The following is a 24,332-nucleotide window of genomic DNA, read 5'->3' on the forward strand; positions in this document are numbered from 1 at the left end:
CTAATCTATGAGTATCTTTCAGGGGTTTTGACCACACTCTTGGTATTCCCTTGATTTGGTTTACCTAAGAAGGGTGAGACCAAACTTAGATAAGGATATATTTTATGTGTTCACGTGAGCTATTTTGGTTTGTATTGTGGTTCTGGGTCCAAGTGAATGTTTGTCTTTGCTTTAGGAAAAGAAAAGGACAGTTTTGCTGTATGGAGCATGGTAGAACTGAGCCTGCAGTTGCTCTTTGAGTGAAATTCCATAGTTTTCTTACCTGGCTGAGTGTCTGAGATTTATAGTTACTCCCTCTCCACACAAACCTTCCCCAGTACCAATGGCGATTTAAAGGTTTAAGTGATCTCTTGCACCCTGGCACATCCGCACCTGTAGCTGCTGCCTGAGCTGGATGTTCTTGACATAATTGGGTTTGTGTTGCGTTTTTCTTTAAAAAGCACACATAGAAAACCATAACCAGAGCCCTTAATATAAGTGTTTATTTTAAACTAAATTATGTAGTCAGAAACTACCTTAGGAAACTGTTAATGCATGCAGTTACTTCAGTAGATCTCGGGGAACAAAGAAATCCCTGGGGAAAAAAAGGGGGGACAATGGGGCAGTGGTCTCCTGATGCTAGAAGAGGAGGTACAGGTATTCATTTTGGCTCTGGCTTGGGAGGTGTAAGGGTCCTTGCCCAGATGGAGCCAGGCAGACAGCTTCTCCAGTTTTCCCATCCGTTGTTATCTCAAATCCTTTGAAGCTTCTTTATCAATGTCGTCTTACCTTTTCTGCATAGTTCTTTAAGAGCCTTTTATCATTTCCTGGGCCAGGTGGTGGTATAAAACCGGTTAGAGAAACAGTGCTGATGTTATTGAAATAATTACTGCTCGCGTTTCCCCCAGCCTGTCAGAACACGCACTTAGCTCTTTTTCATAGATCATGGCACATAAAACTCCTGTAATGCACTGCTAATGGAGATCTCAAAGCAAATTATCTTATGATTAAAGCCAATGTACAAATGAGATTGTTCTTCTGAGAAATTAATAGACCGATTGCCTACACTTCTAGTCATAATAGCACATACGCAGTATATTAAGTCTGAATGCCAGGCTTGCCATTACCAGGAGAGTTCGGTGGTGTCTTTACCCCACATTACATTTCTTTCTGGAGGAGGAAATAAAATTTTCATAATGTACCCAGTGTTTCGTGGTTACTGAGAAATTTCCTCCTGATCCCATCTGGTAAAACCAGTATGCGTTAATGGAGAATGGTAATACCTTCTAATGCTCTACCCTAACTTCATGTGTCTTACTAAATTCAGATATGTTTTGTTTGCTTGGGCCTTCCCACAGGGATTTACATGCAAGTGGCAGTCCCGGGTAGTTAATGGTGGGTATCAGTTGTCACTTACCACTTGATTTTTGAGTTATTGGATGCCAGCCTCCCTTGTACGGAAGATGGGCTTGGCCCTGAAAGGAAGAAAACCAGGGTCCTGATATGGTCTGTGAACCACTGAGGTGGGACAGGTGCTGCTGATGGGACACTGATGGGTTTTGCTTGTGTGCAGCTACTTGGGTTTGTTTTTTTGAGAAATGAATGATTTAGGCCCAAAAAGTGAGGTGAAAAGTCAGTGCTGCTGGTACTGCTGCAATTCATTTTAATGTTGTCAGAGACCAGTAGTTTTAACAGTTCTGTTTTGAAGTAACACCTTTTTTTTTTTTTTTTTTTAAACCTCCTAATGAAAGAGAAATATTTGTGCATTGGTTATCCTCTTTTTAGTGACAAACCTTTATTCTGAGGAGGACAGCAAAATCTTCCTTAAAACTAAAAGTAAAATTGAGTGTACATTTGTCCAGTAATCTGAAGATGCAAAGGAACAATGAACGTGCCTTGGAACATCTGTTACGCTGCAGAAAACAGAAACTTAAACTTCTCTGGATCTTGTGGGCTTCCTTTTGGTATTTGTTATGTTGTTCTAGGCAAGAGAATTGTACTTCAGGTTGAATGAGTCTGCTCCTTCACCGAATAGCATACTGTATTTACTGGCTACTTTTGACAGTGTTCCTTCAAGATGCTGGAAATGTACATCACTGCTAACTGATTTTGACGAAATTTACAGCTGTGTCGTGTTTCTGGCTAGGGTTTTTCTTCAGAAAGGGCTGGGGGGGAGTACCATGTGACAACAGTCCTTTGAGATCTTAATGTTGGTTTAATTAAATGCTGCTTCCTATTTTTCCCACCCCTGCTGATTTAGAATAATCCATTGGTTTTCCAGAAATAAGCGTCTTGATGTAAAATACAAGTTTAGTCTTCTGGACTAAATTCTGCTTTGGTGACTGAGTCCCCAGAGGTCAATTAAGTGTCTATGAAAGCCTTCTTGGAATATTGAATTTAGTATTGAAATCTGTGTGGTTAAGCACTTTGATACATATTCCTCTTTGATGTACTAAACTTTGTCAGCGTTGAAACATGCTTCTGGTGGGCAGTATTGCACCAGATAAACGTGGTGGTGTTTAGGGATTGGCTGCATTAGGGAAAGGGTTTTTTTGCTATTGCAAAATTCCCATTCAAAAACACAAGAGAAACACTAATAAAATACTGCAGGGTCTAAATAGCATTTAAAACCAGTTTTCAAACACTTATGCTGAGATTTGAATGCATGAAATACATTTTAGGTATTGAAAGTGTTATATATTAAAAACCACATTTTCTTTTTACTGAATTTTATTGAAGGATATAACTTCCTGATAGGTGGAGGTCAGATATGTAGATTTTTTGGATTTCATCTGCTTCTTAAAGATGATAATGAATTAGTTTCTGATCTGAAGAAGGCAGGTTCCTTTTTGTCCATCAGCTCCGCAGTCCTGTCCTGTCTTCCGATCTCCCCCTCTGCTTCTAGCCGGCTTCTGCCACCCTTAGTTGTATGTTAAATTCTTTCTTTGCAATTGTACCTTGGGTTTTAATGGAATAGTTTTGATAATATGCTATTTAGGTTTCCTATCAGGCTTCATTATCTGCGGTCGTGTGTTATCACTGGCTTTCTTTTTGTATTCCGCTTCCTCGAGCCTGCCTTTTTCTTTTCCTTTCCCTGCCTCGCTTTCTCACTTACATGTTATGCAGCTGGTAGTCTTCTGCCAACTCCGAGGGCTTGTCAGTAAGGAGTGAGTCAGATGGCTCAGATCTCCGCTTCCCGTCCCCCGCGAGGCTGGATGCAAAGCCTATCTGGCAGTCCCGGCTCTGAGGCTCGGGAGCAGGGAATGGACAAAGCAATTCTTGGCTAGTGAACATAAGGAATATGCCGTCTTGATGACTTCTCATGTTTTGCCTTTACGGACTATGAAGCAACAAATTCTGTAATGAAGTTAGGGGTGTCTAATCAGGGTCCAAATCAGTGAGAAATGGGAATATTGGTGAGAAGGGGTAGTACTGTTGCTTGGGAATATTGATATTCTGACACAAGGACTTTGGGAAGGAATTGGGAGCATGCGGATGGTGGGACCCTCATCCTGGGCTGTACACCGCTCTCTGAGCTCCTTTTCTTCCCCGAGGGTTAGTCAAATCACTGACCTTGGGTCTGGAATTATTCTACGTCAGTTAATTATTTTGTACTAATAGGGTAGCATATGAAACTACATGAAAGATGTGCAGTGAATTTTTTTGCTCTGGAAAGCATATGGGGTGTTTTGCGTCTTATTTCCTTGCTAGAAGCTTTATGCAAGTCAGTGTCTCCATGGTCTGCTTTTCCAGTAAGAGAAGGAGTTTTCCTTAGTAAAAGGGGTGGCTTTTGGTCATACAGCTTTACAGTTTAGCCTGCTGTACAACTTGAAATAAAATGCATGTATTATATGAAGAAGATAGGCAGTCTGGGAGAAGTATGCCAAACCCCCCCCCCCCTTTTTTTTTTTAAATCAGAATGAATAAGAACTTTCTTGCTTTGAAAGAATCTTGACACGGTCTCATCCAAATGTATTTGATATGTGCTGATTTCATCTGTTTTGATGTTGGGAAAGATTCTGAGGTCCTATGCTCTCCCTCTCCAATGAGGGAGAGAAAGGAGTTCGAGAACTGCATTTTTCCAATACCAAGTCCATTAGTATACAATCCAGTCTTGAAAAGGTTTGAAAGGTCTTATGAAATGAAAACAATTGTGAAGATCTCCAAGATTGTCATGAAAGAGAATTTTTGTCTTTGGTATTTCTTTCATCCCCCTTTTCAAGGGCTCCCTGTTGATTTTGGTAAAAGAAAGGGGTGGGTGAAGCAGGTTGGCGTGGACACAGCACGTAGGGAAACTTTTGACCAAGTTGGAGGTGCAGTAATGAAAGACTTCTAATTTATCGGATGGTATTATAAGTGCTACATAAAAATAGATGTGGTTTAAGCTCTTGATGTTATCTTTTTACTGAGTATAGTTGCAGCCAGGTGTGTGTGTGGGTATGAGAAGGAGCAAGCCGATGGTGGCAGCGGCGGCAAGGCGGGCGCTGCTGGGGTGCGCTGCCCGGCTGCTGGGCGAACCCCTCTGCCTCTCCTCAAAAGGTTCGGTGGTTACTCTTGTCAGAGTCCTCTGCAGTCTAGAAAATTGCATCACATTAACCTTGGAGCACGTGCACTCCGTACGCATTAAAAGAGCCATTTTGAGGGTAAACCGCGATATCCTTTGTTTCTCACCATAGAAGTGCTCACCACAGATGGCAAAAATGTCCTAACTGTGCTGTTCCCATCGATCCCCCTGGTACAATACAAGGATGTCCTCATTCTTCCTCCCAGTGACGTCGCTTCAGCTCAGCGAGTCGGCTCTTGCCTTCAGCCGAAGGGTGGCTTAGTGTGATGAGGGGGAGCCTGAAGAAAGCAAAGCAGCGCGTAAAATCCCCGCGTCCTTTAGCCTGCTTCCTAACCCCCCTGTTTATGGAGAACAGGAACTCAGGTGTCACGCACTTTCATAAATTAATCTCCAACGCTTTATCTTTTTCTTTCGTCTTTTATTCTATGTTTGTGCTTTTCCTAATTTTGGCGTTCTTAGTATGTATTTCCTTTTCCTCAAGATGGGGGAAGCCAAGTTAAGTTGCGTATTTGTCGCTAGATGTTGGCCTTTCTCCCCCGCCTCCAACACGCACGCTCTGTCTCCAGTTGCCAACCGTGGTATAAATTGCAGGTTAACAAAATGTAGCTCCAGAGAGTATCTCGGATGTAGAATGGAGAGTCAAATGTGACATGAGAATTGATGAAAGACCTGTTTATACGCTCAACAACAGCCTTTTCCTGTGGGTTATTTTCAGCGTTGGCTCAGGAAGTGTGCTTGTGAAACTCCATGGTACTCTGGTTTGTATGGTGATATTTTAACTGCAGCAAGGTCTAATGTGATTGTATATGTAAAACAGTAAGATTTTGGGAGGCATAAAATAAATGTTGGGAAAGCAAGCAATCAAAATAATTACTTTAGTTTTTATTTAAGTGCCAACAGTGATATTAATATGCCTCATTTACCCAACATTTATATTTGATCCAGTTAAAGATGTTTTAACGAATAGACTTCTAAAACTGTGCAGCTATGTTGTTTCAATGCACTGGACAAAATTTAGGAACGCAGGCTTTATTTTAGATGCTAGAATCCAAGAAGTTTCTTTTAAAAATATTAAGTTTACACAAGTTTTAATTTTTCTTTGAAATATCTTTGTGCTTATGAAAAACAGCTCCACTCAGGCAGAAGTGGACTAAAAAAATATCTAAGATGCATGTAAATAAATAAAAGGAGTTTTTATCAAAACTGCCACTTCGATAGCTACAACCTGAGCCTTATGGCCTAGTGACTTCAACTGCACAGAGTTTGGTTGATTTTTCTGTTTTGTTTTGGTTTTTTTCCCAGTGGTATTCCTGGGGGTTGGATGTTCTGTATTGATTTTGAGATGAGCTGAAAACTTTAGAAAAAGTGTCTGAATCCCGTTCTTCTTCTAATCTGTGCAAAAGATTAGGGGAAGAGAGAGCTCAAATCCAATCTTGCAAGCAGCTCAATTATTCTTTACAGCTAGTCTGCGTTGGTCTCAATCAAACTATTTCATCCTCTGTTTTCCAGCACACTATCCAGGAAGCTGTGTCAGCTCCCATGCATACAGGCAGTTGTGTGTTTAAGAGTTAAGTCACTCCATGTTTATTTTAGATCTAAGTCACTACCTTTTGAGTACTCTGCTGCTTAGCTCTCTTTTGTCATCTTCTAGGTGCCTGACATGTAAAAAATGGAGGGCAATAGGTTGTGTGTTATTTCTAAATTGAATGAGCAACTTGTATCAGGTATTACCCCTGATTTCAGGGATAAAGTCACCCCAAAATCATAAAAATAATGATGAGTCAATACAGGAGATATTTAGGGCCTTGCATTAACTCTGCTTTTAGTGGAGTGGAAGTAGTTATACATTGGAATGTTATGGTAGCACTGGCAAGGTAAAATCAATTTTGTTTGACATGGCTGTTAATAGGAGATTTTGTTCTCCCTTGGTCTAAGTTTATCCTTTCCTATTTGATGTGTTCGGTTGGAGATTTTGTCACATTTTCATTATAGTTTTCTAGAAGTCTTTTCTGTGGGTGCTGGAGTTATGTTGTGGTTTTTCTTTTTTGTGTGTGTGACTGGAAAGTAGTGTGTTACTTGTCTTCTGATCCCGCTGTCCTTTCCCAATAAACTTTTTCCCACTAGGAGCTGTTTTGTGCATTGAGAGGAGTTAGAATAGCAGGTCCTGATTGTAAATGAGTGCTGTATTTTGGTGGTCCAGTTTTATATTGTTTATCACTTCCATGCCAGGAGTTTTTTCCAAAGGTCTTGGGCCATAAGCTTTGCAGCTCTCCCTATGAAATGAGAATTAACTATAAGGGAAGGCAAAAAGCTGTAAATTCTGCAGAGGCTTCCCTCTCTACCTACCCTGGGAGGCAGGTAACTCCTCACAGCTTTGGATGGTGATGGGAAGAACCGATCCAGTGACTCCTTCCCCATGTACAAGCCTCCAGGCAAGGGTTTAAATCCCTGGGTTTTGCCGCAGTGTTTCACTTGCCAGTACCAATGCCGGAGACTGTCCCCTTGTATCCTCTTGGAGTATATTCTGTTACATTGGCATAATCTGGTTTTGGCACTTTTGCTGGGGCCACCCCAGTGGAGGCAGGCAGGGCGATGGGACCGTCTGTCCTGCTCGTCACGATGGCAGCTGTGCCGCGCTGCTCGGGAGCTGAACCGACCCGCCGTCGGTTTTCTTGGAGACTTTTAAAACTGAGACCTCTCTTTTTTTAAATGCAGCTTTTCTATGGCGAGTGTGGAAACATCTGAAGCATGCGTGTGTGTTTATGTTGAACTTTCCAAGGAACTGAGGAATTGTCAACAAATGGTCTTGCTGAAGATCGCTCCTGTGAGCGTGGGAGGCTGCCTGTGGCGAGAGCGGTCCTTGGGTGCCTCTGGCCGCGGGAGCTCGTGCCTTCAAATCACAGCTAAATATGGAGATAATCTGAGAGCTGTTTGCACCTTTTTCAAACCGTGCTTTTTAAAACCATGCAACAAAGTATGAGCATGACTGTATTGGTCATGGTGTGCCTGAAGGAGGGTGACTGACAGAATGGATTGCTTAAAAAAAGGTACAAAACTTATTAAGTGTGAAACATGTATCACAAATGCCTTGCTTATTTTTTGCTTAGAATGCGAGTCAGATTTATTTTTTTTCTTCGTGTTGAGGAAAGAAATAAGTGCTGTCTTGGCCCAATGATAAGAAATGCTAAACTAAGTGCTGCTGGCTGCAAATGCTAGGATAACTTGGTTCCAGCAAGTCAGGTGTTGCAGTTTGCAACATGCTCAGCCAAGTATAGAAGGAGCCGCCAGTAGCGTGATCTAACAGGCTAAACGCGGCGGCAGCTCTCGGCAGTGTTTGTGATATCCTCCTTGCCCAGAAAACCCAGGTGTGAGCAGGGAGTGCCAGAGGTAAAGACCGGGACAAAGAGGGTAGATCTTGGAGTTTCTCTTGGCAGGAGCGAACTCCCGGCGTTCCCATCTGGCCTCTCTCTGCAGCCAGCCCTTTGTCCGGGAGGCAGCAGACAGCTTTCAAAGTACGAGAGGCTCTGAACCAAAATCCATTTCAAATAGTTTGTCTTGAGCTTCTCTTTTGACAGTGTATCACTGTCGTCAATGGTTCTGACTTCCTAGCAAAAACGTGGACGCTTATGCATGTGTACAGTACATAGGACACTGTTTAAAATAATTGTTTCAATTCTTGAAGTCTTTAAACTGCAATTCAAACAATATTTTTGAGTTGCTCAGCTGGGTGCAGGTTGTTTCTGTCTTGTAGCTGTGATACTTGAGGAGTGTTCATGTTTGTAATTGTGTCCTTAGAGTTCCCTAACCAGCCCACAGAGAATATAGCACAACAGATACAAGTGATGCAAATAATCATGGATTCATTGGTCTAGTTTTTTTGCCTCTTGTTTTGTGGTGCTTTTTTTTTTAAGACTGTTGTAGAGGTCTGTTTCATTCCTCGGCCATGCCACTTATGGAACGATAGCTTGCAGAAGGAACTAAGGAATCTCACAGGTGTGATCTGTTCAGGCAATCTTAAAAAATATAAATAAAAGGGAGATTGAGATTAACTGCCTGCCATGTTCCTTAGCATCACACCAATAAAAGCTCCTGGTCTGTTGCCTTTTTTGTTGTTATTAGTCCTAATAATACAAAGGACTTACTAAAATCATTGAGTTTTCACTGCAGAAGAACGAATGGCATAACTTTTAATGCTATCATGTAAAATCTTATTTGAGAGGACACCTTGCTATCTCGCTCTCTTGCTGTGAAAAAGCGCCATTTTTGGCAGCAAAGTTGAAACCCAAGCAGCTTGGCTGCAAGAAGGCAACCAGTCCCCAGTGCTGGCAGCCAAGCCAGCACCACGAGAGCCACAGCGGTATCTGCCAGCCTTTCTCACACTGTCCACTATACCTAGAGAGGAGAGACGTGATCTCAGCTTCAGCTCTTTCCATCTGTCCGTCTGCCATTAAACCAGAGAGGTGACTGATGCTGTAGGAATAACTCAGATAAGTAAGCCACCTGGTCCAGGCTGCATTTCATCCTCGTTTGCTGCTTAATGGTCCGGTATGCCTGAAGGAGAAATGAAAAGGAGGGGGACATGAAGAGGATGATGAGGGAGGTAATTTTTTAGCTATAATGGTAGACAGTCACCATTGTTCAGAGAATCTGAAGTTTAAATCATGAGGTAAATATGATGGGTTAGGGTCCAGGTGCATCTGGAGTGATACGAAGTTCATCTTTACTCTTTCCAGACTGGTTTGCAAAAGGAAATGTGTGCTGATGTTGGCTTCTTCAGGATGGTTTTGGAGCTGAGGTATTGCAGCAAAATGTAACTCATTTAAAAAGTACATTAATTGATGCCTTTATTAATCTTGCTGGTCACTAATCCTGTCATTTCTTAAAACTTCCATAGGAGCTCACTAGTGAGCTTGGTTAGTATTCATTATTATCTTTGTGCTTTGCCAAGTATGCTTGCTTTCTAGAACTGATTTCCTTTTTTCCAAAAACCTGCAGTAAATAAATACTAGGTAAAGACATCAAACTGTCTTAAATAAAAAGTATTAAAGTAAAAGGTAGTTCACTAAACAAAATCAAGCAATTATTAACCAAGCAATAATTTTAATTTTGCTTTGGCTTTCCAAGAGCATCTTCTGTTGTCTTGAGCACCCAGATCAGATAATTGCTTCCTAAATTGTTTTGGGATCTTAACTTGATTTCTATATTTACAGCCCTTCCTTCTACCTTGGAAAAGAGATTCTGAATTTGGATAGGACCTAACAGAAAAGATGCTATAGAACATTTTTTCTTTTTTTTTTTTTTTTTTTTTTTTTCCCCTTTAAGTCTTTTATCCTTAGGGTTTTCCAGAAGCGTACAACTAGGATCCATTGAGGAAATCAGTCAGTGAGACATGTTGCCTTACCTACAGCTATTACAAGTACAAGGTGCTATGGGAAAATAGAACAGCCTTATCAGCTATTGCCTCCACAGAGAGCCAGTGTGCTTTTAGGTCTTAAAAAAGCAGCTGAACATGCCTTAATTATTGAAACTAATTGCAGGGACTGGTGATATTAAAAACTGAAAATGGATGGACAGCAATAGTACTTGTTGCCTCTGGAGGAAAGGGAGATGCAGGCAGCTGTGAAAGGATAGCAAAATGCTGTAACAATACAAAAAGAATTTGAGATCAAGTGTTATAATAGGGTATGTTTATTGGCGCTCTGATGTTTTGGTGCCTTTTTCAGTTGAGTAGGAACTTAAGTTTGTGTGACTTTGCCTGTATGTTGAAGGCTTTCTTGAAAAATAAACAAACAAACAAAAACACCCACAAAAAACCTACAATTAAATACTGGAGGAAGAGACAGAAGAAGGATAAAGATGCTGGGACACTCCTACAAAAAGCAGAGTAGAATGGATGCTCCTTTTAAAATAAGGAAAGGATGAGAAAAGAACAATTTAGCAGTGTGTAGCATGCAAGGTTCTGTTCATTCAGCATTCCTACATATTTTTGATTACTTACTGGAAGTAGAAGAAACATCTAAATATAATGAAGGTCACAAGGAAATGTGTGTAAAGCAGCAGCGTGGATGAATCTATTTTAACAAATGCTTTGGAGCTGTGGAAACTTGCTTTTTTAGTAGTTATGGTGATCCTAATACTTGAAGTAATTCCAATATATTATAAAATACTTAATGTTGGGGCATTCCGTGGCAGAGAATCTCTCTAAATCATCTCAGTCAAGTTAAAGTACTATTTGCCTTCTAAATGAATTGGGAACTGAGACTGAAATGGTAATTGTGACTTCAGGCTATAGTGTCCTATGCAGTGTCTGAATCAACAGTTCCTGAAAATGAAGCCTCAGGTGTATTTGAAGCTTCTATAATAATACAAATAAGCTCATCTGAACTAGTCTTGGTCATCTTTTGAAGACAAGAAGAGGTTTTTATGCTGATTATGATTTTTTTTTTTTTTTTGGCTGTAATAGCTTGATGGCAGTTCTTAAGTTTTGACAGTGTATCTTGCTGTTATGTCTTACTAGGACCAGCATGTTTTGTTTCATTAATATTTTACTGTTGCCTTAGGAAAATACAGCACAATGTATATGCTTCATCCCATAAACTGCTCATTCCAAGGCAAACTAATGATCCCTTCATTTTACATGTCAAATAAAAAAGCCCCACATCTATATTTAGATAACTTGCTCACAAGATACGGCAAGATATTCTTACTCAGTGGGCAGCACGGTGAGTTGGCAGTGATGGTGTTTCACATGACTGATAATGCAGAAGTTTCTCTTCGTAGTGCTGTGGGTAGGACAAAGAATCGTGATGAAGAGGGAACAAGATAGAGATAGTTCACAGTATCCCCAAAATACCTATCAGAAGAGCTGCTTAAAAATAACCATTACTGCACGCTTTTGGTATTTTGGAAAAAGAGAATTGAAATGTGGTAGAAAAGATTGTGTTTATTTAAAGATTTACTACTATTTTGAAACTCATTTAAAGGCTACAGGGGATTTCACTTCTTCCAGAGATAACTTTAACAGAATTATATATACACTTACGTTACAGATGACTTCAGAGGTAAAAGTACAGAAAGAGTAATCAAATCCAAAACTGCTTTCTGTTTCGACAGAAAAGCCGTAGTATTTATGATGAAAGGTTAAGGTGTAAGGTACAAGGAGAGTCACATGTTCTGCAGCACATGGCTGATAAAGGCAGATCAACACAGTGACTTTGTCCCCATCTTCTCTGAAGAAGAGGACACAACCGCAGATACCACGAGGAGTACATCTACCCATGGCTCTGGTATTGCATCCTATCCCTGAACTGGCGGCTTGTTTGGTTCTGGAAAACGGCCAGGTGTGAACTGACTTTTGGTCATTACGCATCAAATCTTCTACTGTGTTTTTTCTTTAAAAAACAAAGCAAGAAGAAAAAAATTAAAAAAAAAAAACAGCCAAAACCCCACCAAAAAAACCTCAACAAAATGTATCAGGTAGAAGAACCTGAGGGCTGTGTTAGGCTGTGAGCTGAGCAAATACAGGATAAAGACGTGTAGGGATTAGTCTGAGGTGCTTTGACTGGTGGGGCAGATACTGTAGGCAAGATTTGGTAGATGGTTCTCTCAGCTCTCATAGTTTCCTTTACATGAGTAGTAGGTGCATACACACCACAAAGGCAAGAAAAGGAGCTTACTGCTTAAACATTGTTGTGATTCACAGGAAGAAAAAAAATGTATAAGGTGAGTGGTTCTCATTTGTGGACACTTACTAAACATCATAAATCATCAGTATTTAATTATTAAAATTTTTTAGTAGGCTTTTTACTGAAACTTTCTATTAGATAAGCTGATTAATCTTTCATTTAGAAAATTCTTCACCCAACACAGGCTGGCTAGTTTGATCTTCATCCTTCAGTGGTGATGGGGTTATGTTTGTGCAAGCAGAATACAGCCTCACCTAGAAATACACTTGTTTCTGACTTCCAAAAGGGCGGATTTTTTAAAACTTTTAAGGATTGGCGCAGTTGCCCTGAAAAGTTTAAATGGAAAATTATAGCAAAATCTGGGAGTGGGTATCCTGTAGAATATGCTTAGGCAAAAGAACTGTGATTTCAGAAGTGTGAAAATAATGTTTTCAATTAAAGCATCAATTAAAACAAATATTAAGGATAGGAAAAAGGGCAATAAAATGTCCATTAACAAAAGTAAAATTTAATGAATAAGGGACTAAAAAGTGAATTCCAGTGTGGTTAGAGATAAAGAGCTTAATACATTTTGCAATGTGAAAAAAAAATCCCAGATGAGATCTAGATTCAGTGACAGATGTGAATGGTAAAACTGAGTAATGTAGTAAAGGAAGGAATAGCAGTAGTTATTTCTGTTGCAGGTTTTGACTAAAGCAGGGGGATAAATCTGCCTCATATAATGCTACAGATGTAATAAAGATGTTGCCATCTCATATCCTTTTATCTTATAGATGACAGTCTGCTAAAATAAACATTCTTAGGACAACAGGTCATTTGACTGTGAATTAGATAGACTAGACAAGGAGTTTTCCGAATTGCTGAAGTTCACAAGTAACTGCAGAAGTCTTAGCATCCTGCTAGTGTTGTTCCAGGGAAAGCTCCAGTGAAAAGCCACTTTTTTGCCTTCCTGAAGCTTGTGGAGGCTCTGTGGGAACCATCCCTGGCATACTCTGTGCGCTGTTGTCTCCAGGGGCTGTTCTCTTCCAGCGTGAAGTTCATAATTTCCATACTGAAATAAAGGAATGTCTCTCTGCACCCTGGGTGCTGCAGTCTCGGCTCAGGGTCTCGTTTGACCTCAGTGATGAGCTTGCAATCTCCTTCGTCCTCCCACCCCATGTGGTTCTGGGAGACAGTAACTGCTTGGGTGTTTCCCGAGTCCTTCCTGTGTTGTCTTAATAGAACCAAGCTATTTTAATCTTTTCTACGTCTTCTCGGCTGACAAAGGCCTGTCTGCAGGCCAGCTTATCTTGTCTTCATCTCTAAATATATTTCTATTTGTGATCAGTATTTGTGTGTTGTTTTGTTTTTCTTATTTTTAAATTCTACCTTGAGCATTGAGTAATCGACATCTTGCTGTGGCTGCTGGAGCATCCTTACACAGCTGGTATTCCTTACTTCTGCTATTCAGGTTACTGGCAGCCACCTCCCATGGGATCTGTGCTGCCAGGTTTTCTTGGAATTATCATAGTTGGAGGTGGTGAGTCTGAAGAGTTGCCCTCCATCCCCGCTTTCTTGTGATTCAAAGTTAGGAAAAGAAAAGATCAGTTGTAACCAGCCCTTGTGTAGGGAGGCAGAGGGCAGCTATATGGAGAAGTGTGTAGCCCCAACAGACGTTGGCTGCCCAAAATTAGGTGTTGATCAGCACAGTGAGATCTCTGCTGGCTGCAGCAGCTTGGGGACAAGGGTTTCTGGATTTGCTTTTTGTTTTATAGGGTAGCTAATGACTTTTGACTCGTATCACAATAAGCCTGTGGCATCCCAGCATCTTTTTGCAGGCCTTGAACACAGATTATGTGAATTTAGACACAGCTTTAGTGTAATTGGCAATTACCAGGTATTTTTTAAGGATTAAAAGTAGGATCCCGGGGATTTGCTGTATTTCTATGTAACTTTACCAAAACTTTGGGCTCTATTTCCTCTAGTCTCTTGTTTTCTTCTTTATCTTTCCATACCCCCTTTTTTATTTCCTTCTAGAATTGCATTTCTTAAATCTCTACTGAAGTTGTCGAGGCTCATTAGAGGACGAAGGTTGTATGCCTGTCTCATGCAATTTCTGTATTGCAAATACAGCTGAAGCTAATGAAAAGAGACCTCTCTAATCATTGTACAGCAGCAGAACAAGGTTATATTTTATAGCTTTGACAGCTACCTGGAAGGTGTCTGTCTCTGGGGGATGGGAGTTTTTAATCACAAAAGATTCTGCTTTCTTGTTTTAAGAAGAATTATTGGTCAGAATGATTATAGTATTGCTATCCCTGATACAGTTGTTTAGCATATGCATTGAGAAACAACCCTGTATATATACATGCATCTAAAATTCCAGACAGAAAGCTCTGATCCAAGTACCATATCTGGAACAAGTCCTGATGCTATGAGATAGAGGAGAGCAAAACAGCTATGATCTATCTTTATCCTTCTGGCACACAGTACAAATGTTATACTATACATGCACATAGTAATAAGGCAATGGATTTATCAAACTTTGCTGTCAGGCAAACTCTGATGGACAAGAATAACATAAAAACTCCAAAAGTACTGTGGCTTTTGCTCGCTGTCAGGGAGCATTGTATCAATACCAGCATAAATAAAACATTGCAGAGTTCTGAGTCCACTGTGGAAGAGCCTACCACTGTCATCATCGTCATCTTCAGACTACCCACTACTGTTTTCAATGTTTCTGATACCAAGTAGGCCATTTATTGTGGGGGAAAACAGAAAGCTCTTTACATAAATGAAGTATGGTGTGTTTATCAACTATACGTATTTTAATTTTAGGTCCTTAGAAGAACACCATGATCATCCTAACGTGGTAATGGGAGATCTTCAGTCAGATGAAGAAGATATAATGAACAGTTCTGATGAAGATGATGACACAAATTCTGATTCCAGCAAAGGGGAGCCTGATCCTCAAGAAGATAAACAGGTATCTTTTTATCTTTATCTTCTGAAGCTATTCCTCACTCTTGCACTGATTTGTAAGTTGTAACCTGTTGGGATGTTTTCAAATAAAAGGCATTGAGTCAACATAACTTTATATATTTCTTTTCGTCATTCTTATTGTTTAGTGGGATTTTTTTCTAAAACTTTAATTTGTGTACGTTAGCCTGATATTAAGAGGTCCAGTTTAGAAATATCCCACTACAAAGTGTGTATGACCTGGCATATTTGCTCTTAATCTTTCACTGAATCATGGAGCTGTAGACTTGCCTACCATGCCCCTCTAATAGAGCTACATGCACAGATGTATGTTTAGAAATTTTCAGTTTTGAGACTTGTAAATACCTTTCAATGAGGCTGTCTACGCCTCACAGATCCTAGAGTGCACAGTGTCTCGTGTGCACTGAACATGTAAAATCAACCTTTGATTTGTTAGCCTTGGTGAAGCCCAAGGAAAGGGCCAGGTAAAGGTTGCAAGGTCTGAGAAGGTCCTTCTGAAAAATCTCTCGGAAGCTGTAGTTTTGCTTGGATGGTCCTGTTTCGGGGGTCTTGGCTGTGCAGCAAAGGCTGTGTCCCAGTAACTGTTTCTGTGCAGACAGCTTTTCTGCATTTGCAGGTTCTGCATACTGACCTGCCAAATCACTGCTTGGCACACTGGTTCAGTCATCCGTCCTGTTTTTAATTCTTCCTTTTCAATGGCATGAAACACAAAGGGCTCAACCTGCCTTTCAGCATTTGTTTCTTAATCACTCCTTAATTGGTGCTGAGGAGAGACTGTTGGTGTGCCCACGAGAGACCTGTCATGGTAGGGTTGTGGCCCTTGGAGGAGCATAAGCCACACTCAACTGATGTGGTCTGACCTTCTGCTAGCTTCTGTGAGTGCCAGCTTCGAATGATTTCCCCTATTTTAATCTTATTTCTTCTGCAAATGAAGAGCAGGAAGACAGCACTAACTACTCAGAATGAAATGAAATTCTGGGGGTCCTATCCCTCTCCTTGGGGATACCCACTTTCTTACTTCTCAGACCTGGACACCCTGACACCAGCCTGCCCATAGACCAGTGCCTCTCCTCAGCATCAGTCCTGGCAGCTCTGTTTCCTTTGGTAGTAGTTATATTTGCTTCCTTTCCTTAAAAATGAACAATAATTAAAAAAGAAAAAAAAAAAAAAGCAATGAGACTTTTTAGTGCTGGAAGAGAAGACTTGGGTGATGTGTCAGACCTGAATGTCATTTAACCACATCTTCTGAGAGGAATAAATTGGGAGGAGGGAGAGAGAGTCAAGGGAAAAGCTTGTTCCTGTGAAACTAAGCCAGACTGTACCTGTATAGAAGCTAACTTTCCTTGTGTGCCTCTAGAAATGCCCTCAACCTTTCACGTCAGAGTTTTACAGGAAAACATCCCTGTTCTGAGGCTTTTCAGGCAGGTTTCATGCAATAATTCAGTGCTTGCTGTGAAACATCTGCTTGTCATCTTGCTTCAGCTGCCTGCGGCACGTGTGGCCAGCAGCCGGGCATTAATGACCAACTTCCTAACGGGGAGAGCAGCTGCGGAGGAGAATGAAGCAGTCTCTGCATCGGTCATCAGCTGGGCTTGTTTTTATTTTTCCTTACCACAAGCATCTGGCTGTTTTGATGCTTTTTATCCATTAGAGTTTTAAGGTTCCTTCCCAGCGCTGTGCCTGAGAGTCCAATTTGCATGCCTTCGGTTCTCCTGTTAGAGCCTCTCTTAGGCCCAGAGTATCTTTGGCTGAGCAAATGCAAAGTGGCCTTTTCAGTGCCAGCTGGTATGTGAAAAGCCTTTCAAATGGGGTTGAAAACAGACTGTGATATTTCGTTTTGTAATTGTTTAGCGGTAGCTGCTTGTTCTCAAAATACTAATTTTCATCTCATTTGCAACTGTCACATCTACAGTGATGGCAGATACCTTGCTCTGCATAATTGAGTTACTTGTGAATTCAGTCTTGTAGGGAACGTGTCAGCTGTGCTTTCTAAAAAGGCATGGAGGCCTGAGAATGGGTGTTACAATCTCGCCTGAATCCGATTGACCCTCACTGGGTAGATCTAAGTGCTTTTTGGAAATAAGTTTAATTTTAGAAGTAAAATCCCAGCTCTGTGTGAAGATGTCTAGTATATAAAATAAATAATGTATTTTGCATATATGTGATGCAGCACCAAACTACTAAATTTAGAAGTTAATTTTAATTTAGTAATTTGGCACTGTGTCAATTAAATTCAAATGAAAAAGTTAATTTAGATTCTTTTTTTAATATAACTATCATTAAAACCAACCTATGAATGTCATCGGTTCCATGGTTTGATTTCCAGCACTTGAGACTTGTTTATAGGTTTAGAGAAGAACTAAAACTCCAGACAAATCTTGCAACATTAGTGCTTATGAACTGAAGGTTCATATATGCAATACCACTGGTACCACCTTTTCTAGATAAACTGTTCAATGCCTATCTTATACAACCATACTCAATACAGCGTCCCCAGGACTTCCGTTGCGCTTGTGTTGTATATCCTGTGATGTTTTTGTGCTCCTCATCCGCGGTCTGTCTTTGCGGCCCGTTGAAATGAAAGCCTGAATATCTAATAGATGTGGTGACAGCTGGCCACAGAGAAGCATATGGCAAACCATGAGAGCTGTTGTGGAGAAAGATGTTTTTTATCTGAGGGACATTGTGCATGGGAGTTACACCGTGTAGAAAACACATTTGCATCCTGACACCTACCCCCTTTTTGCTTTGCTATACCTGTTCCTTCTATCTGATGTTGAACAGTAGCATTGATTTGTTTGGAAGCCAAATGTGTGCATGTAACAACCAACATCATCTCCACAGTGTTTCAGGTAGATGACAAGGCTCACACTTCTACATCTTTGCAGTACGGTTGCTGTGTGTTCCAGCAGCTCCTTTAGTAGATTGTCAGAAGCTGACTTTTCAGTGTGATTGTGAGGTTTTTTTTCTTTTTCTCCTTTCATCTTCTTTTTCAGTAAAGAAAACATGCATTTCTTTCAAGATGTTCCTGAAACCCATCTGAGTTTACTGCAAATATTACTGTTGCTGTATTAATCAAATAATAAAAAAAATCAAATAATATAAAAATATTATCTGTACTTTACTACTTTTGCTAAACAATAAATGTCACTTGCTAGGGCTTCATTCATTACAGGCTTCAGTGCTTCCTGTAATAATTAAATAGAAAGGCTGATAGTGTTATAAAAACTACTCTTAGCTAATATTGTTGTTTCCAGCTACAAGCTAACATGATTTTCTCATAGATCCTGAAAAGCCAGAAGATTTCAAAGCCAAGAGATTTCAAAGCAGTATAATATATTTTTATTAGAAATAACTATTGAATAACTACATTGGATTTGAGGAACTACTAGCCGGAAATGATCTTTACGACAGTTTTAGTAGGTGCATAGTATAACATATAATTTTATTTGCAGAGTAAGGCAGCTGGAAAGAAAACAAAGGTTTACCATATTGCCAAGGAGATCATGAGCTCAGAGAAAGTGTAAGTGTCAATGCTAAACTTTACAGCTGCTCAATTTATTTTAATTGGGCAATTAAAATGTAACTCTTTGCTTTTTCTTGCTTTTCTGATAGGTTTGTGGATGTGCTAAAGCTCTTACACATTGTAAGTACTCAAAAAAGGAAGTTTCCTCTTCTATTTGTTTAATCTGTTACAGTTCTATGTTTAGGCTTTATTGTAGTGAATGTGACTTTTTTTCTGCTGTGTCTACATATTCAAAAAATAATATAATTAAGCAGAACTGTAAAGTTTCAGGTTTTATATAATGGATGAATATTTTGGTGCTTCCTTCTGCATCTCCTTAATTAATGTATGCGGTCTTCCAGCTGAGTGGGGGTATTGCTTGAATATTGAAAATGGAATATATATCCATTTATGTTAATCAGCATCATATTTATAAGCCAGCTTGTACTGTAGCAACCAAAATAAAATCTTTGGTTAGAATAACTTTTTAAGTAGTGGGGGCAGGCAGGAACAATTTACCTTTAGAAATGGTACAAAAAAATACACGTTCTTTAGGTAATATAACAAATCAGCTCTAATGGTGCATCCATCACCATGGCAGCATATTTTTGGGGGCTGCAATTCTTTGACAGATGCTTGCTTTCTGATAACAGCTGTGATTGTAGTACGTGCAATGTGTTGTCCACAGCAAGGGTTAAGTATTTAATCTATGCTTATGCAGACCAGTCATCTGTTAAACATGCTGTGTTGAAGGTGATAATAATAAATTAATGAAGAATTTAGCTTTCTCTAGCTCTGTTTTATGTGTTTTCTGTCAACTTCGAAGTGATATGTGTTTGTACCATTTTGTCACTCTATTAAGTGCAAGCGTAGTGATTTTTTTCCTTGGGCAATAGCAGTGGTTATATTGCAAACAGATGCGCTGGTCTATCTTGGTCTCTTGAGAAGCATGTTCTGTGAAACTGGGAACAAAGGCTCTTATAGATGAATGTATACAGTCCTGTAACATGGAGATCTTTCGGGAAACAAAAAACTTACCACACCACTTGCTGATTCCTCTTTTGCCTTCCATTTTAGTAATTGATTTTCTTACTCTGTTCAAGCTTGGTTTTTAAAAGCTGGGTCAGGCCGTTGCGGTCAATATATTATTTATATTCAACATGGTTTCTAGTATAGAACTGAAGTTTAAATACTTGTTAAAGGAAGAGAGTTGTCCTAATGATTATAGACAAGTTTTAAGCTATATGATTTTTAATTATCATATTTTTCAGGCATATAACTTACATCTGAAAGGTGTCTTCACTTTTCAGTGTACCAGTTCTTCAGGTAACATGCACAGTACTGGAAGAAAAGGCTGTTGGTGAGGAGGATGCAGGCAAGCAGAGGAAGAATGTGGGAGAGGGAAAATAGTAGGGATTTAGGAAGTTTCTGGGATGAACTTAAGGCTGTCCGCACAGTGTAAATGTGCAGTGCTGTAGGATGTGTTTTGCTTTGTTTTAATGCATAACTCACAACTCTATTCATGACAGTATGCTGGTTTCTAGCTGCCAAATAAAAACCATTAGAAATGTTTTTGTTGGCTAACAATAACAATCGACATGTATTCAGCCTGGTCTAACAGAGAGGGTGTGAGGCTAGGAGTCAAGGGAATACTTTGTCCTCAACTTGTCTGTTGGCCTGCAGTGGGAACCTTGGGACTTGTCAGAGCGGGCACCAGTTTTGAGGCCGTGTGTGTGTGTGCATTCTTCATTAAATAAAAATTGCCATACCTGAGACAGGTTGCAGAAATACATTTTTTTTTATTTCCACAGGGTGGTATGCCTGAGGATTTGTCTGTGTTCATCACAGACATTATTAAATCTGTTTATTTAATCATGTATTTCTTATGGATAATATTTAAACATTGATAAAACTATCCTTTTGATTTCACGTGCACTGAACCACTTTGGCTTACTAGCTTCAGTGTCAGGATTACTAACTGCCAGTCAAGCAACTTCTGACAGATTTCTGGAATTAAAACTTAGATTCTCCCCATGCTGGGCTGTTTTACCCATAGTAAAGATTTGGCTGGTCAGGGGAGGCTCCGTTACACCTTCTGAACCATCTGTTGTTAGTGGTTTTCCAAAGAGTGAATACTTGAAATTTAGTGACTAATCCATTAGCAATGATCTGAAATTAGTAGTATTCTCCTCAGTCTGTTTTACCAATGCCAGTTAATGCAGCTCACGGCTCTTAGTACAGCCAGAGAACAGGACTGTTGATGTAAGTAAAAGGTTTTTAAGTTGCTACTGCTTAGAGCATTTGAAGTGGAGTCTAAAGCAATTGAGAAGGTGGGAATGTGATTGCAAACTGGTTACAAGTACCAGTGAAATTTTTTTTAGCTTTTTCTTCTTTTATATTGATAAAGTCAAGTTAGGTGGAGCAACTCTTCCAAGAAGCCAGGGTGCCAGGCTATTTGGACACTGTCGCAATTTGTAAGTACACCTGACTGCTTCTGTTGAAGACAGACTACAAAAGTTCTCTAGAAAATGATGAACGCTTCTATAATACGAAATAAGGTGGTCATAACACAGGTAAGGGACTTAACTGGCTTTGCACACTGATGCTCTCTCAAACATACTTGGTGAATGGGATCGCTTGAGGGAGTAATTGGAGATGAGATGTAATCTTGAATTCTCTGTACTTCTGTAACTATCGTAATGTTCTTTTAGAGGACAAGATTCCAGTAAAATGCTGTTAGAAACTCCTGAAAACAAAAGGGCTTAAATCAAACGAGCTCATCTGTATGCATCTTTGTGGGATGGTTCATGCATGGCCTCCGGAGGGTAAACAAGGGTTGAGAAGATGTGAGAAGTGCTGTTTCTTCCCTAAGGGCACTTGCAGAAAAAGAAGGAACAGTGAACTGGATGTAAGACATAAATGATGTAAGAGAAACAAGCTTGTCATCGCTGTCTGAGGTGCTCTGTGCCCAAAAAACACCTGGTGTTCCTGGAAAGGGAGTAAGGCAGGATTGGTGCCATTTGTACTTCTTTGTTGTGGGATTCTCTGGAAATGGGTTGCTTTGCACAAGTGAGAGGACCTCCTCAGCGGCACCCTGCTGCTGTAAGGGTGAGCTGCCTGGCTTACTTGCTGTCATTCTTTTCTCCATTTTTGTTCGAATTTTGTTCTTTTGCCAAAACCCACCACTCTCTTTGTTCTCTCATTCTTTTTGATTTTGTTTTTGCCCTGTTGCTATGGTATGGGCAGTGAGGCTTCTGGTCCAGCAGAGGAACATGCTTTTCAGGCTGGATCCTTCCACTGTAAGGCTTAGAGTATAACTTTATGCTGTGCAAGCAAAGAAAAGCTTAGGACTGTGGGGTTTTGCTGGAGCCTTTAGGTCTGTGCTTCTGACTTAGACCCCTGTTCTGTCCTTATTAGGACTCTGAGAGCACGTAGGGGGTTGTCAGGAGGCAACTTTTCTGCACCCACGAGATCAGCCTCTTATTGGAGAAGGAAGATAAGAGGTCAGGCATCTTTCTTTTTTCTATTCTGTGTCCTTCCAGAGACACTTAGAGTGAGAAATTCTCATTTAATGTTTCCATTTTCAGAAGACAATTGCAAAATTATATATATTTATAAAAGCCTCCCCTATATATTTAGTTTTATATATCTAAAAAAACTTTAGACTTCTTGTATATTGTAGCCAAATATGAAAAATAATTCATAGTAGATTTGAAAAAAGAATGTAATGTGCATAATGAGAAATAAAATAGCTATGGGTTTTGGAGCAAAGGAAGTCCTGACCTCCGGTCCTGGCTTACAACTGACCTACTGTTTGGCTGTGAAAAATTCTTTCAACCTCCAACTCCTTTTTCTCCAACTGTAAATCTTCAATGTTTGAGCGGTCTGAGGTGAATATGGTAAATCTTCAATATTTGACCAGTCTGAGGTGAATATGTTGATAAATTTTTAGTCTATGAAGTGCTTTAGAATTGCTGATTGAGGCATTTGATAATGAATTGCAGCTGTAGTCATCTTATTAAGAAGGCTAATGAAATAGTTTTGGTTTGGAAGGAAACATTGTTCTATGACCCAGCCTATTCCTTGAAATAACATTCTGGGAATACACCACAGTCAAATCATCAATTATTGTAAAAAATTAACTATCTTATATTGTTAAAGACTTATAAATTATTTTACTACCTGAGGAAAAAACCTTTGGAACTACTTGGCAGCTTTCCAGAAGCAATCTTGTATGTTTGAAAAATATCACAATCCACACTTACTCATAGTCTTCATGAACTATCATTGCTACAGTTTAACTTAACAGTTTATGGCTAATAGTCTAACTCTAGTTGAGACTGCCTCTTTAAATAATGTATTTGTGAAATCTTCTGTAGCTGTATTCCTAGCAGTCGTGTTTACACTTTGTCACATATAGCAGCCTGGCTGTTCCCCAGAGCGTGAAACTTCCTCCCCTTCCCTCCTCCCCTTTGTAGGATATGTGTGTGTGTGTGTTCCTTGAAAACTGTCCAAGCGCAAACATATTTTTTTCCTTAAATTAAACTGATATTTGAGCTATCTGCAGGTGTATTTAGCTGGGAGTTATACCTCGGTGGAAGGGATTATGGTTTATTTTTGCTTTGCTGATGGTATGTTCTAGGAGCACAGATCCAAGATGAATATTGGTTGAAGCCTTAGGAGTAAAATAGGTGACCACATTTAGATCATGTAGTTCTTTCTTTTCTAGTTAAGTTTACAAGAAGTTTTAATTTCATCCATTTGAAGTTATCTTCATTCAGCTATTAGATACCAGAAGGTGCACTTACCCCAGTCAGCAGCTGAGCGAGGGTTTAGTCTGGTCACTACTTATTTTGGTTTACAACTAAACTTGTACCTTTGTTCCTTAGACTGACGCGGGCAGGTTTCTTCGCTGCACACTGGGAATCCTCCCGTGGAAAGAATGGAGAGGGATTGTGAGTCAGGGCCTTTGCAGAGGGGAAGTGCGTGGGCAGATCGCAGATGATTCACAACAGGGTCAGAATTATTTCAGATATCAGGGCCCTTTGCTTATTTAAGGAAGCTGTATTGAAGGAGGGGTGGGAGGAAACAAAAGCAGCAATAGTGGTACCCTCCTCAAATATTGTTTAAAAACTGCACAGCTCTAGGGGGAGTGTATACTAATAGGATAAATAAAATTCCCTAAACATTTTCAAGTTGGGAATGTTTTATCAGGCAGTAATTCAGCAACAATATGTACTCAGAAGCCTTTAAAACTGCCTAAACTAGATTTTTATATGGACAAGTACCCAGTGGGATGCTGTCTTAGTCTAGAATAAATTAAGACTGTTTCTGGTTTGGAAAGAATGTACTTTCCAGGGACAGTGATGAGTGTCGTCCTCTTAAAGTAGCTGTGTGAAGACAATTGCCTCTGCCTAAGCAGTAAAAAGTGGTATCAGAAGATTATTTTTGGACCAGAATATAACGTAGAACTAGAAACTGTAACCCAGCATTTCAGAAAGTGCACAATAGCCTCCCCCTATCTGAAAGGAAAAATTATCCTGGAAAGAAGCTGGGATGATTCAGTATAACTAGCATAATCTTTTTGTTTTCTGTCGTGTAGCATATGAGACTTTTGTTT

General features: G+C 39.9%; 1 protein-coding gene across 2 annotated transcripts in view; it reads left to right on the forward strand.

The window, feature by feature from the left end:
* The window catches only part of FGD6 (FYVE, RhoGEF and PH domain containing 6), a 75,675-nt gene that overhangs the window by 13,573 nt on the left and 37,770 nt on the right, over positions 1 to 24,332 (forward strand). For both annotated transcript variants that reach the window (XM_052774259.1, XM_052774260.1), the window contains exons 3-5: positions 15,046 to 15,193; positions 18,663 to 18,730; positions 18,823 to 18,853. In XM_052774259.1, coding sequence (XP_052630219.1) covers positions 15,046 to 15,193; positions 18,663 to 18,730; positions 18,823 to 18,853 — 247 coding nt within the window. The remainder of the gene's footprint in view (positions 1 to 15,045; positions 15,194 to 18,662; positions 18,731 to 18,822; positions 18,854 to 24,332) is intronic.

The sequence above is a fragment of the Harpia harpyja genome, chromosome 23 (assembly GCF_026419915.1).
Source record: "Harpia harpyja isolate bHarHar1 chromosome 23, bHarHar1 primary haplotype, whole genome shotgun sequence".
In the NCBI taxonomy this organism is placed as follows: Eukaryota; Metazoa; Chordata; class Aves; order Accipitriformes; family Accipitridae; genus Harpia; species Harpia harpyja.